The following is a 17,849-nucleotide window of genomic DNA, read 5'->3' as shown; positions in this document are numbered from 1 at the left end:
GAGTGGCTGGTGGGTTTGAACCGCCAGCCTCCTGGTTAGCAGTCAGGTGCCTTAGCCACTACGCTACCAGAGCTCCCACATAAAGATTATGGCCAAGAAAATCTTGTAACACATGTGATTGCCTGCTCTGAGTTGCAATCTCTCAATGGCAAAAGGTTTGGTTTTGCATATTCATGTGTTTTTCACATCCTTCTCCTGCAATATTGTAAGAGTTCTTTATAAATTAAAAACTATATATTATAATCTATATTACAAACATATATACACACATGTAAATGGTTTTTCTTTTTAACATTTAACTCATAATTCTATGTGAATTTCTTTGGGAGTGGGTATGAGATTGTGTGGGAAAATTTGGCCTTTTGTCTCTGGTTTCTGAAAATAACCCTTGGAATTCCCCAGCAATCTAAAGTGTTTTTGTTTGTCTAAAAATGTTTGCAAATGAGGTGGAAGCCCAAAGGCCACTTCTGACAGACTAACTTCAGGAAAAAGGAGGAGGGGTGGGTATGGAATCAAGGAGCCCTGCTGGTGCAATGGTTAATCACTCAGCTGCTAACCAAAAGGTTAGCTGCTCAAACCCACTTTGTGGCTCCATGGTAAAAAGACCTGGAAACCTGCTTCTGTAAAGATTACAACCTAGGAAACCCTGTGGGGTAGTTCTACTCTGTTCTATAGGGTTGCTACGAGTCAACAGCAAAGGGTAGGTAATTCCTCTTTAGAAAGCACACACAGTAGCTTCTGCTTGGAGTTTGGGAAAATCAACATGGGGAACTGCAGACCCTTAAATGAGAAGATAAGTGCTGGTAGGAGGGCTGCCTGATGTAAAGCCCACCTGGACAATCTGAACAAGCTGTGGAAGGGCAAGAGGAGGAGGAAGGCAGTAGGAGGATCAGAACAGAAAAAGTGTTCAGGGTCCATATGAAAGGAATGGTCCACTACGGAGGTGGGGTTTGAAATCTACCCAACTTAAGCAGTCTTATCAGGGGCATCGTACATTTGTGAGGCTTCTCTGCCTCAGTTTCCTAATTTAAATAAATGATAGGGCAATAAGATTTATGTCATTGATTTCTTACAAGGATTAAATGACATGTGATAACAAACACTTAGCAGAGTCTGAACTTCATTGAGCCAGGTATGTTCCTTCCCTCCTACTCTGCCTAACATGCAAACAGGAGGCCCTGGAAGGTGCCTTTAAGCTAACCTCAGTGTCAAGAGAGCCCAGCAGGGAGAGTGTATACAGTAAGGCCCAGGGAGGCTAATGTCAAAGATGGCTAGCCTCATATTTGCTTGGGCTTTAAGGTAAAAATGACAACAACAGCACAGGAAATACCATTGCTACAGCAGAGAATCCTGGGGTTTGGCCTTGCACCTTGTATTGCAGGCCCAGCACAGAGGCATCATACAAGTTAAACAAACATCAGTTTTGGCCTTGAGCTCAAAAGGCTTGCAGCATTCATCTGCTTCTCCCCTCAGCAGGGAGGAGCCTCCCCTGTGACATAAACCAGAATCCAAGAGAATTCCTTGGTTCCTCTGTTTCCCTCACCCCACACCCACATCAGCAAATTCTGTCACTCCTGTGTTCTCAACAGGCCTCCAATGAGTCTTCCTCTTTCTATTGTCCTAAAAGACAGGCTCTCTCCCTCAATCCTCTTCCCACTTCAGGGATGTCCACCCCAAGCCCTTCTTGCTCCACATCAGCTAAGGGAATCTTCTCAAACAATAGAGGAGATGCCACTGCTCCTTTACTTAACCAGTTGCCATCAATCAACTCCAACTCACAATGACTCCATGTGTATCAGAGGAGAACTGTGCTCTTTACAGTTTTCAGGGGCTGTTTTTTGGAATTAGATCGCCAGGCCTTTCTTCTGAAGTACCTCTGGTAGACTCAAACCTCCAACCTTTCCAGGAACAGCTGAGCACATTAACCCTTTACACCACCCAGGGACTCTATGTCCTCCATCAAAACCAAACTCTATACCATAGCAACCTCCACTGGGTTTCTGAAGCAGTAAATCTTAGCAGAAGTAGATAGCCCCATCTTCCTTCCGCAGAGTGGCTGGCAGGCTTGAGTCAACAACTTCTGGTTAGCAGTCAAATGCCTCAGGCACTGCACCACCACTCACTTGTCTTTTTTCTTTGCCCCTCACTTTCTCAGCCCAGGGTCCAGTAAAGGGTAGGTGTTCAGGTAACACTTGTTAAATGACTGTCTAAGTGACTGACTACACGAAAGAAGGAAAGAACTCATAAGTGAACAATACCCTGGAGCCAAGTACCCTTCTTTGATGCTCCATGACAGTTCCATGGGGCAGGGAATGCAGGTAGAGAGGGCTCAGACCACCCACCTCTGGCTGACTTAAAAACAGTGGCTGTCAAATTGATTCTGACTCCTTGAAATCCCACATGTGTCCAAGTAGAATTGTGTTCCATGGGATTTTCAGTGCAGGTGGACTCAAATCTCCAGGCTGGCTTAGTGCCCCAGGGAATCTTGAGCATAGGACCCTTAGATGGAACTCAGCATGCATCCTGAAACACCTCCTCTCTGGGTTCTTGCATTCTGTCTGTCCCTGTTCACTCAACAGCAAATGTTTATTGAGCCCCTACTATGTGCCAGGCATTGTTCAAGGCACTGAGGATTCAGCTGTGAATAAAGCAAAATACCTGTTCTCATGGAGCTTATAGCCAAGTGGGGAAGTGAGACCCCACACAAGTGAGCAAACCAACAAAGAAGTAAACATAGACTGGGATGGGAGTGAGCAGGTGCTGGAGTGCGAGTCATACCCTCAGGTGGGGTGTGGGGGGCTCAGGAACTTTCTCAGCTTCTCTGTTTCATACCCTCATCCATGAACTAAGCTCTGGTAGCACATAAGGCAGATGGTGCCCTCCTCTGTGAAACCCTGCAGTGGATTCTCATCACCAAGTCTTCATTGGGGCCCACAGGGCCCAGCATGATGGCCCATCCCCAGCAGCACACCTGGGGGTGCATTAGATTACACTATATTGCATTATGGAAGGTGATTACATTACATTAGATCACATCCACAAATACAGGGGTTAGAATTCCGGCACATATCTTGGGGGTACACAATCCAATCCATAACAGTCACCAAGCTTCCTGTAAAGATTCATGCTGCTTCCTTTCTTTCCTTCCTTCTTTCCCCCTTCTCCTTCCTTTTCTCCCATAAGCACTACTATATGCAAAAGAACCCTGATGGCACAAACAGTTAAGCACTTAGTTGCTAACCTAAAGGCCAGCAGTTCCAACTCCCCCAGCTACTCCAAGGGAGAAGGACCTGGAAATGTGCTCCTGTAAAGACTACAGCCTAGAAAATCCTATGGAGAAGTGTGACTTTTTCACACGAGTTGGAATCGTCTCTATAGCACCTAATAGCAACAATACTATTTGCAGACACAGGGTTGGGGACTATAAAGGGGAGCTACATGTGCCAGCAACTAACTCTAACATGTGGCAGAAAAAAATGCAGCTAAGAGTTAGGACTGGCTCATTCCAGCACTGAGATCAGAAAGGTTGCATCAAGGAGGCGGCCTTGAGCTAAGGTCTGAGAAAGAAAGAGAGCTGGGAGGAGGCTACCAGAGGGCTGGGGCAAAGGCCAGAGGCAGCCTCCCCTGGCCTAACTCTGGCAATCAGGACACAAGCAGGGCAGTGTGGTCTGGCTGGGGAAACAGCAGCAATACCAGAAAAACAACCTCCTTATCTGTCCTTGGTTGGAGGTTCAAGTCCACCCTGAGATGCCTTAGAAGAAAAGCCTGATAATATACTTCTGAAAAATCACCCATTGAAAACCCTGTGCAGCACAGTTCTCCACACTCTGACATACATGAGGTCACCGTGAGTAGCAGTCAACTCAAAGTGCTAACTTTGATTTAGGATCAGAGATTGCTCCCTGGCCTAGCCCCTGTCCTCTCCTCTGTGCCTGGACTGTGACAAGTCAGCATCTAAGCAATCTTAGTACCCCAAAACTCCTGAGTATAAAGGGCTAAGAAGCACCTCACATCTTTTGTGAAGTCTTTCTAACTATGTTGGATCACAGTGGATTGTCAGGCCCTTCTTGAGATGCCTCTAGGAGGGTTCAAAACCTCAGTTTTTCAGCTGGTAATGGAGCACTTAGCCATTTGTGTCACTCAGGGACTCCTAGCATCTACCAAGAAGATATTTAACACACTTTGGTTCTCTTCTCTGGTACTAAGAGCAGCAGACCGTGACCAGAGGAAGCAGGATGGATGGGGGAGGAGAGTTTGGTGGGGATTATATGCATGGCTCACTCATGTTTTTTAAACAGAAATATTGAAAGACAAATTCATGTCTGATTTGCAAGGAAGAATGATGGCTGTGACGAAAATCATAATTATATACTTTTATCACCTTGGCTCGCTAAAGAACTCAGAATACACAAATCACCACCAGCTCAGTGAGTGGCTACTTGTGCAACAGCCTGTGGACATAAAAATACCAACTCACTTGGCTCTCTCAGAGATTGATGAAGATAAGCATTCAGTGTTTTTCCAATGGGTAAGCCCCCTACAAGAAGCCTTGGTGGCACAGTGGTGAAAGTACATAGCTGCTAACAGAAAGGTTGGCTGTTTGAACCCACCAGTGACTCCATGGCAGAAAAATGAGGGAGAAATATTTACAACCCTTGTAACCCTATGGGGCAGTTCTACTCTGGCGTACTGGGTCACTATTAATCGAAATCCACTCAACAGCAGTGGGTTTTTGGAAGCCCCCTACAAAAACATTGATATTTCACCACTTTCTGCAGCAATTCTAAACATCTCTCATAGGAAAAAAAAAAAAAAAAACCTCCATTTTTAACAAAGAAAGCCAGTTTTAGGTGGGTGTGATTTTTCCTGGAATGAAAGAGCAAGTGAAAGGAAGTGTGAGCTCTTTTGTCTCCATTCCGGCTGAGTACTACAGCCCTATAAATGAGATGGATTGACTGAGTCCAACAATGGGCTCAAGTACAGCAAGGATTGTAAGGCTGCTGTTCACAGTGATGGCGCTGAACTGAGCAGTGATTCGTTCTGTTGTACTTAGGGTCACTGTGAGTCAGTGCCAACTCAATGGCACCTAAGAACAACAACTGTGGCCCTGATTTCTTTGTGTGCTTTGAACCAGACACATTTGTTTAGAGCCTTGTCAATAGGTTATGCAAGAGGAATTACCTGAGAAACACCTTTTTAAAAGACAGTCAGTCCTGCAGGTGCTAATTTTTGTCTCTAGATGAAGTTAAAAGGCCGAAGGCATAAAGTTCCCAGAGCTGGAGATTTGGCCCCAGACTTCAGCCATCAAACCTTTGTTCTTACCCCTTGCTCTTCTCAATGTATGCGCCTGTCCTGGGATGGGCCCACCAAGCCCTGGCACTGAGCCACATAGAAGATCTGCAGGAAGCTCTTTTTCCTCTTGGGTGTGATGTTCAGAGGAGTGGTTTGAAGAAAAAACAAACTTGCTTCTAATAAAATAAAAAATCCCATGTGTTTTTTTTAACATTTTCCCATGAATGGTTAAGGGAGTTTGAAGTTTGGTACTCAGGGACCATCTAGGATTTTGGCACAGCCAACAGCCCACAGGCCTAGAAACCCACTCCCTCATGGTGCTTATTTGTGGCTAAAAAGTTATCCTAATTTTGCACTGAAGGAAGTGGTGAAAAGCAAGCCTCCAAGAATTGACAGAATACCCATTGAGATATTTCAACAAATGGATGCTGTGATTGAGGCACTCACTCATCAATGTCAAGAGATTTGGAAGACAGCTACCTGGCCAACTGACTGGAAGACATCCATATTTGTACCCATTCCAAAGAAAGGTGATCCCCCAGAATGTGGAAATTATTGAACAATATCACTAATATCACATGCAAGTGAAATCTTACTGAAGATAATTAAAAAACAGCTGCACAAGTATATTGACAGAGAACTTCCAGAGGTGCAAGCTGGATTCAGAAGAGGATGTGGAACAAGGAATATCATTGCTGATGTCAGATAGATCTTGGCTCAAAGCAAAGAATACCAGAAAGATATTTACTTGGGTTTTATTGACTATGGAAAAGCATTCCATTGTGTGGAACATAACAAATTATGGATCACAACAAATTATGGATCACATTGAAAAGAATGGGAATTCCAGAACACTTAATTGTACTCATGAGGAACCTGTAGACAGACCAGGAGGCTGTCGTTCGAACAGAACAAAGGGCCAATAAATGGTTTAAAATCAAGAAGGGAGTGCATCAGGGTTGTATCCTTTCCCCATACTTCAATTCAATCTGTATGCTGAGAAAATAATCCAAGAAGCTGGACTATATGAAGAAGAAAGTGGCATCAGGATTGGAGTAAGACTCATTATTAACCACCTGCGATATGCTGATGACACAATTTTCCTTGCTGAAAGTGAGGATGACTTGAAGCACTTACTGATGAAGAGTGAAGACTATAGTCCGCAGTATGGATTACACCTCAATACAAGGAAAACAAAAATCCTCACAACTGGACCAATAAGCAGCATCATGATAAACAGAGAAAAGATTGAAGTTGTCAAAGACTTCATATTACTTGGTTCTACAATCAACACCAATGGAAGCCGCAGTCAAGACATCAGACGACATATTGCATTGGGCAAATCTGCTGCAAAAGACCTCTTTCAAGTACTGAAGAGCAAAGATATCTCCTTGAAGAATAAGGTGTGCCTGACACAAGCCATAGTATTTCAATTGCCTCATATGCATGTGAGAGCCAGACCATGAATAAGGAAGACTGAAGAAGAGTTGACGCTTTTGAGTTGTGGTGTTGGCGAAAAATACTGAAAGTACCATGGACTGCTAAAAGAACTAACAAATCTGTCCTGAAGAAGTGCAGCCAGAATGCTCCTTGGAAATGAGAATGTCCAGGCTTCGTCTCACCTACTTTGGTCAAGTTGTAGGAAGGGACCATTCCCTGGAGAACGATATCATGCTTGGTAAAGTAGAGGGTCAATGAAAAAGGGGAAGGCCCTTAATGAGATGCATTGACACAGTGGCTGCAACGATGGGTTCAGGCATAGCAAGGATCATGGGGCTGGCACAGGACCAGGCAGTGTTTTGTTGTATTGTACATAGGGTCGCTTTGAGCCAGAGATGACTCGACAGCACCTAAAAATAGCACCAACTTTGTCTCCTGTTACGTTTAAACTGCATAGGGACATTTTTATTGTACATGCAAATACATATATAGGAATATCATCTGCCAAACCTATGCATGGTCATAGGTATATTCCCATTTGTCTACCCATACCTGTCTACCTGTGTATTCCCCTATAAATTAATGTTTGCTGTTACTGAAAATGCAGTATTGTGTATGCAATAGTATTTGCCTTTATTGTCTGTATCTTTTATGTACCTCTCTGTGTCTTTCTTTTCCTTAGTGATATTATGCTAGTTGCACACTTCTGTTATATTGCTTTTCCCTTCACCCATATCAAACCTGTCTCATAATTATCTATTTTCTCTCCCTTCCCCTCCCCTTCCATCCTTGGTAACAACAAAGAAAATTTCCTTCCCTGAGTAAACCTTTCCTTGACTTTTTACAATAATGGACTTATGCAATATTTGTTCTTCTGTGATTGACTTATTCCACTCAGCATGAGGTCCTCCAGGTTCACCCATGATATGAGGTGATGCACTGATTCTTCATTATTCTTTAGTGTTGCATAGTATTCCATCGTGTGCCATAGTTTGGTTATCTATTCATCTGTTGATGGGCACTTAGGTTGTTCCCATTTCTTTGCTATTGTAAATAGTGTTGCAGTGAATATGGGTGTGTATGTATTTATTTGTGTCCTTGATCTCATCTCCTTAGCATATATTCCTAGTAGTGGGATTGCTGCATCAAATGGTATTTTTATTTCTAACTTTTTAAGGAAGCACCATACCATTTTCCACAGTGGATTATGGCTGACTTTTCAGAAGTAGATCACCAGAGCATTCTTCTGAAGCACCTCTGGGTGAACTCATTGTTGGTTCTACCCAGGAACACCACAGTCCATGAGAAAGCTGTTGTCTGAGCCAAACACTTTGGCACTAATTATAGGAATAAGATCATCCCCTCTGTTCCTGTGGCACTTCATATTATGCCTTAGAGTTTCCCCATACATTATCTACCTTGAGTCTCACAGCTCCCATTAGGGGAGGGGGCCAAATGACAAAGAGCCACATTTTACAACTATAAGAAGCATAAGCCTTCAGGGGTTCAATGACTTGCCCAGGATTGAAGCAGGTGGATTAGAATCCAGATGTTCTGACCTTATCTGCTATCCTCAGGGGAGGACATTCTGCTTCTCCAATCCTTGCAGTGTGGCTTTGTGTGAATTGTCTCCAGTCCCCAAACTTCTCCTTTCTCCCCAGTAAAATGGGAATAGTAACTTTTACCTCACTGGGATATTGTGAGGAATAAAAGAGAGAACATATGTAAAACACAGTATGAGCATTAAATAAACATCTGCTCTCCTCATTTCTCTTTTCCTGAGAGGGAAAATGGCTACCATGGCTTGTGGGAGGTATGTATCAATGAGATTGTCAAAGGCAACCAAGGCACTGTTTTGTTTCCCCTCATCTCAGTCAGGTTGACAGTGGTAGACAGGAGTAAGGACGATAGAGCTCCCTTAACACTTAGCGCAACTCTCTCTCTCTCTCTTTTTAATTTTTTTAAATTTTTTGTGCTTTGGGCGCAAATTTACACAGCAAATTTGTTTTACATTCAACAATTCATGTGCATTTGATTTCACTCCCTAATTACCATCTCCAACCATAACAAACTTTCCTCCCCTCCTATTCCTGTGACTACCCCCTCCCTCCCTATGCCCTTCTTGACTATGCACTCTTGTTTGTCCAGTTTTCCCTGTATGTGAATGCGGCCCCCTGTTGCCTCATGGCTGATGGCTCTAAGGGGTGCATCTCCCTAGAGTAGGTGGGTGCATCACCTGGGGTTGGTGTTCTGCATGTAGGTCTTTCTACTTTGGGGCTGAGTGCCAATCCATGGAAGTGAGTCCATTTCTAGGCCCAAAGGGCAACCCGGGACCATAGTCTTGGGGGTTTCATCAGACTCTATCTGATCAATAATTCTGGTTATTTTTGTGTTTTTGAATTTTGTTCCACATTTTTCCTCACACTCTACCCAAGATCTCCAGTTTTGATCCCATTCTGAGTGGTTGGCATTGGTAGCTAGGCATCATGTAGTTCTTCTGGTCTCGGGGTCATGAAGGCTGAGGTCTTCATGGTCCATCTTATCCTTGGACTAATTGTTTCCAGATGGCTTTGATTTTCTTCACTCTTCTTTGATTCAGATGAGAGGAGACCAATAGTTGCATTTTAGATGGCCACTTGAAAGTTTTTAAGACCCAAGTTGCTACTCACCAAAGTAGGTTGTGGAACAAGATTTTTATGTACTATGTTGTACCAATTGAACATGATGCTCCCCAAAACTATGGTCTCAAGTTGGCAGGCCCAGTGATTCTCTATCTCAAAGGTGTTTGGTTGTCTATGAGAGGTTAATCCAACTCTGTCTTCTGTTGCTTCTGTAATGTGTGTGGCTAATTTTGTAGCACAAGTGGATATGCAAGATTATCATCAGCCAAATCTACCCTTGGTCTGAGGTATATTCCTGTTTGTCTACCCCCACCTGATCTTCTCACCTGTCTATGCATTTATCCATAGACTGGTGTTGGGTGTTAGTGGTAATGCGGTATTGTGCATGTAACAGTATTTGCCTCTGTTATCTATATCTGATGTGCACATTTCAGTGTCCTTCCTTTCCCCAATGTCATCATGCTGGTCAGACTCTTTCTATACTGTCCCTCCCCAAATCAATATGTGATTCCCAAGTAGTCTGAAATTTTCCCTCCCCTTCCCTCCCATCCCCAGTAACCAACAAAGTGAGTTTCCTTCCCTGAATAAACCTTTCCTTGACTTTTTACAATAATGGGCTCATATCACATTTGTCCTTCTTCAATTGACTTATTTCACTCATCATAATGTCCTCCAAATTCATCCATGTTGTGAGATGATTCATGTATTCTTCATTATTTTTTAATATTGCATAGTATTCCATTGTGTGAATGTTTGGTTATCCATTCATCTGTTGATTCCATCTCTCTGCTATAGTGAATTGTGCTGTGATGAACATGAGTGTGCATGTGTCTGTTCGTGTCCTATCTCTCACCTTTTTAGAATATATGCCTAGTAATAGAATTGCTGAATCAAATGGTATTTCTATTTTCAGTTTTTTAAGGAAACGCCATACCATTTTCCATAATAGTTGTACCATTTTCCAGACCCACCAGCAGTATATGAGAGTTCCAATCTCTCTACAACCTTGTCAGCATTTGTCATTTTCTGTCTTGTTGAACTTTGTTATTATTGCTGGGGTGATATGATATCTCATTGTTGTTTTGATTTGCATCTCTTTAATGGCTAATGATCATGAGCATTTCCTCAAGTGTTTGTTGGCCACCATTATATCTTCTTTAGTGAAGTGTCTGTTCATGTCCCTAGCCCATTTTTGAATTGGGTTGTTTGTCTTTTTGGTGTTGAGGTGTTGAAGTTTTCCATAAAATTTGGAGATTAAGTCCTTTGTCAGATATGTCATAGCCAAATATTTTTTTCCCAATCTGTAGGTTCTTTTTTTAACCTTTTGGAGAAGTCTTTCGATGCACATAAAAATTTAATTTTTAAAAGGTCCCAGTCATCTAGCTTTTCCTCTATGGCCTGTGCATTTTGGGTCATACTTGATAGTTTATTTATGCCATAGATTAGGACCCCTAGATTTGTCCCTATTTTATCTTTGATGAGCTTTATAGTTTTGTGTTTTACATTTAAGTCTTTGATCTGACTTGAGTTTGTTTTTGTACATGGGGGAGGTATGGGTCTTGTTTCATGTTTCTGCAAGTGGATATCCAATTTTGTCAGCACCATTTGCTAAAGAGGCTATCTTTCCCCTATTTATTGGGTTTTGATCTTTTGTCAAAGATCAGCTGTCCACAGATGGATGGGTCTATTTTGGGGTTTTCAATTCTGTTCCATTAGTCTATCTGTCTATCATTGTACCAATATCACACTGTTTTAACTACTGTGGCTGTATAGTAGGTTTTGAGATCCAGGAGTGTGAGACCTCCTACTTTGTTTTCCTTTTCAACAGTGGTTTGCTTATACAAGGTCTTTTTCCTTTCTATGTGAAATTAGTAATTGTTTTTTTCATATCCTTAAAAAATGTTGATGGTGTCTGGATTGGGATTGTATCGAATTTATAGATTGCTTTGGCTAATATTGACATTTTCACAGTATTCAGTCTTCCCATCCATGAATAAGGCAAGTTCTTCCATTTATGTAGATCCCTTGTAGTTTCTTGTAGTAGTGTTTTATATACTTTTTTTGTATAGGTCTTTTGTTCTCTGGTAAGATTTATTCCTGGATATTATATCTTTTTGGTAGCTATTGTAAATGGTGTTGTTTTCCTTATTTCCTTTTCAGAGGCCCTCTTTGTTGATGTAGAGGAATTGAACTGATTTTTGTATGTTAACATTGTATCTTGTCACTTTGCTGAATCTTTCTATTAGTTCCAATATTTTTTTTGCTGAGTCCCTAGGGTTTTCTATGTATAAGATCATGTCATCTTCAAATAGAGATAGCTTTACTTCCTGTTTGCCAATTTGGATGCCTTTTATTTCTCTTTCTTGCCTTATTGTCCTGGCTAGGACTTCCAATACAATTTTAAATAGAAGGTGATAGAGGGCATCCTTGTCTGGTTCTTGTTCTCAAGGGGGAATACTTTGAGTCTTCCTCCATTATCAATAATGTTGGCTGTTGGCTTTACATAAGCTCTTTATTATGTCAAGGATTTTCCCTTCTATCCCTATTTTGCTGAGAGTTCTGAACAGGAATGGTTATTGGATTTTATTGAATGCCTTTTCTGTGTCTTTTTTTTTGTTTATGTGGTGGATTACATTTATTGTTTTTCTGATGTTGAACCATCCTTGCACAACTGGTATGAATCCCACTTGGTCATGATGTGCTATTTTTTTGATGTGTTGTTGGATTTGGCTAGGATTTTGTTGAAGATTTTTGCATCTATATTCATGAGGGATATTGTTCTGCAGATTTCTTTTCAGTGGTGTTTTCCCCTGGTTTTGGTATCAGTGTTATGTTTGCTTCATAAAATGGATTTGGGAGTATTCCATCTTTTTCTATGTTCTGGAATAGTTTGAGGTATCAACTCTCCCCTAAATGTTTGGTAAAATTCTCTAGTGAAGCCATCAGGGCTAGGACTCTTTTTTTGTGGGAAGATTTTGACCTGCTCAATTTCTTCTTTTGTTATGGGTCTGTTCAAGTATTCTATCTCTGAGTAGGATTGGTTAGGTAGGTCTTGTGTTTCTAAAATCTTGTCCAACTCTTCTAGGTGCTCAAATCTGTTGGAGTACAGTTCTTCATAATATTCTGCAATATCTTTTTTTTTTTTATTTCAGTTGGTTTTGTTGTGATGTCACCCTTTTCATTTATTATTCATGTCATTTGCATCTTCTTTTCCTTTGTTAAATTTGCCACTGGTTTGTTAATTTTGTTAATCTTTTCAGAGAACCAACTTGTTGTTTTAATGATTTTCTGTATTTTTTTTTTTGTCTTCTACTTAATTTATTTCTGTTTTGATCTTTATTATTTCCTTACTTCTGGATACTGAGGTTTCTTTTGTTGCTCTTTTTCTAATGGTTGGAATTGCTGAGTTACAGTGTTGGTTCTGATTCTTTCCTCTTTTTTGATGTGTGGATTTATTGCTATAAATTCACTTCTGAGTACTGTTTTTGCTGTGTCCCAAAGGTTTGGTAAGTTGTATCTTCATTCCCATCTGTATCTAGGAATTTTTTTAATTTGCACTTTATTTCTTCTGTTACCCTGTGGTTTTTGAGCAGTGTATTATTAGTTTTCACATACTTGTTTTCTTTTTTTTCTTCTTCCTTGGTCTTCCTATTATTGATTTCAAATTTTATAGCATTGTGATCTGAAAAGATGCTTTGTAATAGCTCAATGTTTTTGAATTTATTGAACCTTATTTTTTGTCTATTCTTGGGAATGATGCATGTACACTGGAGAAGAATGTATTTTGCTTTTGTGGGTGAAGTGTTATGTATATGGCTATGAGGTCAAATTGGTTTATTGTGTTGTTGAAGTCTTCTGTATCTTTGTTGAGTTTTTTCTAGTTGTTCTGTCACTCCTTGAAAGTGGTGTGTTAAAATCTCCTACTACTATTGTAGAGTTGTCTATTTTTCCTTTCAATTCAGGTAATATTTGCTTTGTGTATTTTGGAGAGGTTTTATTGGGTGCATAGATACTTATTATGGTAATGTCTTCCTTGTCAATTGATCCTTTCAGCATCATATGATGTCCTTCTTTGTCCCTTATGCTATTTTTCACCTTGAAGTCTATTTTATCAGAAATTATTATTGCTATTCCTGATCTTTTCTGGTTGCCCTTAGTTTGGCATATTTTTTTCCACCCCTTAATTTTAAATTTGTTTTATCTTTGTACCTAGGGTGGGTCTTTTGTAGACAGCATATCTACGGGTCTTCTTTTCTTATCCAATCTGTCACTCTCTTTCTCTTGATTGGTGCATTTAGTCCATTCACATTAAGTGTAATTAGTGATAGGTAAGAATTTATTGCTATCACATTCTACTTTGTTTTTTTTTTTTTTTTTGGTTGTTGTGTTATTGGTGACTTCCTCATTCCAAATATTTTTTCTGTGCTGAGCTCATTTTTATCAAGTGTTTCTTCTCTTTTATTCATTATTGTTGTTTTTGTGCTTTCTAAGCCCATGTGTTTTTCTTCTTTCTGAGTTTGCTTAGGAGAATTGTTAATTTTCTTTGTGGTTACTCTGAAGCAAATTCTTATCTCCCTTGGTTTGGAACAGTCAGTTCTATAAAGACATTGTATTATCTTCTTTTCCACTGGGAAGTTTTGTAATTAAAACTTTTATTCCCTCTATTTGCTTTGTTGCTAGTGTCATCTGCAGATTGACTCCCTAATTTCTCTGTATGCATTATTTAATGAGCTTATTTTGAGCATCTATTTCAGATTTGGTTTCTAGGTGGTCATGTCAAATGTTTTGATTTTAATTTGATGTTCTCTGTTGGAAGGACTCCCTTTAGCATTTCTTATGGGGTTGGTCTGTTTTTCACAAATCCCCTTAATTTATGTTTGTCTAAGAATGTCTTGATTTCACCCTCATATTTGAGGGACAATTGGGCTGGATATAGAATTCTTGGCTCCAAGTTCTTTTCCTTCATTTCATATATGCTATCCCATTTTCTTCTTGCCTGCATGGTTTCTTCTAAGAAATCAGAACTTAGTCTTATTGGTTGTCCATTGTAGGTGACATTTAGTTTTTCCTGAGCTGCTCCCAAGATTCTTTCTGTCTTTGGTTTTGGAGAGTTTGATTCTGATATATATTGAAGACTTTCTCCTGGGATCTATTCTGTATTGTGTTCATTGGGCTTCTTGGATGGATATATTTTCTTCCTTCATGATATGGGGGAAATTTTCTGTTAGTGAGTCTTTGACAATTTTCTGTTTTTTGTTTTGTTTTTGCCTCATCTTGTTCTAGTATTCCAATCAAGAGTATGTTGTTTCTTTTCATGTCATCCATTCTAACTTTTAGGTTCTCTTCATTTATCTTAAATCTTTGCTCAGATTTCTCTTCATACAGGCTGGTGTCAAGGGATTTGTCTTCTATTGGGAAATGTGCTCTTCGGCCAGTTCTAGTCTAATCTTTTGTCCTTCCACTGTGTTGTATATCTCTGTAATTTTAGTGTTCATCTTCTGGATTTCCTACATCCTACTTTGATAAGTAGTGACTAGAGTGTTAAAAACTTGTGAACAGCCATCTAAGATGCAACTATTCGTGTTTCCTCATCCAGCACAAAGAAGAGTGAATAAAATCAAAAACAAAAGGAAATAATTAGTGCAAAGGACTAATGGGCTAGGCGAACCTCAGCCTCCACTACCCTGAGACCAGAAAAACTATATGGTGTCAAGCCACCATTACTGACCACTCTGATCAAGATCAAAATAGAAGATCCCAGACAGAGAAGGATGGGAAAAAATGCAGAATAAAATTCAGAGTCATAAAAAGGACAAATTTACTGGTCTGATAGAGACTGGTGGAGCAACTCAAACTGTGGCCCTTAGACACTCTTAAAGCCTGGAACTGAACTCACCCTCAAGAGTCAACTTTCAGCCAAACAATAGACAGGCCTAGAAAGTGAATAATAACACCAAGGAGGAAGGTACTCTTTAGTATTCAACAGTATGATACAAAAGAGAAACATTTATCTAAAAACAAAACTTAGAAGGCAGGAAGGGGCAAGAAGAAAGGATGAAAAGAAATGAAGAACTGAGGGAGAAAGTGGGAATAGTGTTATTACATTTAGAGTATTGAAAAAATATCACAGTACAAAATGTGTATAAATTATTTAATAGAAAATGACTTTACTCTATAAACTTTCAACCAGACTACAATTTAAAAAAATAAAAAATTAAAAGATGTCACTTTGACAACTAATGTATCTGACCCAAACTATGGTCTTTTCAATTGCTTTCTATACATTCAAAAGTTGAACAATGAATATACTATGGTCTGTGAAGAAAAATGAACAAATTAATTTAAGGAGAAATATAAGCAGAATGCTGCTTAATGGTAAGGTGGTGGGATTCTGGCTCCTTTACTTTGGACATGTCACCAGTAAAGGCCATTCACTAGAAAAAGACATCATATTTGGTGAAGTAGAAGGTCAATGAAGACAAAGGAAACCCTCAATGAGATGGATTGATGGAATAGCTGCAACAATGGACTCAAACATATCAACCATCATGAAGATGGCACAGGACTGAGCAACATTTCATTCTATTATGCACAAGGTGACCATGAGTCAGAGCTAATTCAATGGCACAACAAGAAGGAGCAAGGAAGGCATAGCATTACCTCTTCATAGACATGACATCCTGAAATTGCAATGTTTGGCCTGAAGTTGGTTGCTTTAATTTTCTTCTCTAGTCTGGAGTTGAGATCTGCCAAGGATGCCGCAGAAAGGATTAGGAATGGGCTGGTGTCAGGGTAAGAAATCTGATAAGGAAATAGAAATTGTTACTATAGGTGGCACACAAATGAATTTCTCAGAGATTACATGTGCCTGGAAACCTTCACACACACACACACACACACAACACCTTTCTAAGATTTCTCTGATTCTATTTTATAGAAAAACCACAGTGCTTTAGAAATCTTAAATAATCTTGAACTTAACAGGAATTGCATGGTGGAATGAACAGAATATAGTGTCAGAACGCTAAAGCTGCTGCTAGGTATGTGCCTTTGGGGAAATCATCACATTTCTAAGCCATTGTTTTCTCAAATGGTTCACAAGGTGCTGGACTTGATGACCTCATATTTGATAAAAACAATAACTAAAGCTCTTGTTGTCGAGTTCATTCAGACTCATAGCAGCCCAATAGGACAGAGTAGAACTCCCTCATGGAGTTCTCAAAGTTGTAGTCTTTGTGGGAGCAGTTTGCCACATCTTCCTCCCAAGAGTGGGTAGTGGGTTTGAACCACCAATCTTTCAGTTAGCAGCCAAGCACTGAACTACTGTGCCCCCAGGGCTTCTACCATACTTGATTAAAAAAAACATTTGTTAATTCCATGGATATTTATGTTTCTAGGCAACCTGGAAATAAATGTTAATTAAGGACTTACACTAACCATAAAAAAAAAAAAATAGTAAAAGTAATGTGTGTTGCTACCAACTCTACTTTTATTGTGAATGTTTACAACCTTATTCCTTTAAGGGGCCAGTCTGATTAATTTTAAGTCCAGAGATGTCCAAACCCATACCCATTTGCACAATTTTGTTTGACACACATGGAATCTGTGTAGTCCATGATCTTAAAATGTCTAGACTTCACATGTAATTGCAAGATGCTTATGTAGAAGACTTTTAAAACCATATTGGCACCAAATCCTTACAAAAATAGGAAAGTAGGTGCTCATGGGCAAAAACACAACAGAATCCTCAAATCAAAAAACAAAGCTAATACTCCCAAGAAAAGGACTTTATTTTTGTCTGTTGCTTGTGATCCCCAGTCATTATCTAATTTGAACTGTCCACTTGGGCACCTGGAAAAATGACAGAGCTGTGCTCATCACAGAGATGCCACTTGTGGCTGATGAGCTGGAGGCAGACTGCTCTCCATCCCTGGAGGAAGCTTTCCTTGCACAGGACACACCAAACGCTAAAGCTGAAGGGCGTTCCTCTGACCTTCTCAGTGGGCCGGAACACATCCTTTAATTGGTGAGAACGTCTTGGTTGCATGTGAGGTTCAAAGTGCACCAGGCGGTAGGGCTGCGTCTTCAGAAAGCTGGTTATCCATTCAGCGGCTGCATCACCACAGTCCCTGCCTTCGATCTCCAGGCTGTGCACTCTGTAGGGGTGGCAGAAACAAAGGATGACATGGCTTTGAAAATCTTGATCCTCCACCATATCCTACACCTATCAGAAAAGCTAGACCAAGCTGTGATGTTCTAGTAATTCCTTCACCATCAGAAGACAGAGCTGTACCCTGGTTCTGCCTCTGAACCACTGTGTAAATGAAGGCACTGTTTTAAGCCTTATTTTGCCCTCTTCTGAGCCCCTAAGTGGTGCAAACATTTAGGTGCTTGACTACAAACCGAAAGGTTAGCAGTTTGAATCAACCCAGAGGCATTTCAGAAGAAAGGCCTGGTAATCTAGGTCCAAAACATCACAGGCATTGAAAACCCTAT

At 40.3% G+C, this 17,849-nt stretch overlaps 1 protein-coding gene across 1 annotated transcript in view; it reads right to left on the bottom strand.

Annotated features, from left to right (window-relative positions):
* Positions 1-17,849, bottom strand: part of MTARC1 (mitochondrial amidoxime-reducing component 1) — a 189,112-nt gene that overhangs the window by 144,944 nt on the left and 26,319 nt on the right. The window contains 2 exon segments of the mRNA XM_007936988.1: positions 16,014-16,154; positions 17,347-17,509. Coding sequence (XP_007935179.1) covers positions 16,014-16,154; positions 17,347-17,509 — 304 coding nt within the window.

This window comes from Orycteropus afer, unplaced genomic scaffold, assembly GCF_000298275.1.
Source record: "Orycteropus afer afer isolate SDZICR_OR568_19922 unplaced genomic scaffold, OryAfe1.0 scaffold00039, whole genome shotgun sequence".
NCBI lineage: Eukaryota > Metazoa > Chordata > Mammalia > Tubulidentata > Orycteropodidae > Orycteropus > Orycteropus afer.
This window is presented reverse-complemented; position numbering and strand designations above follow the sequence as displayed.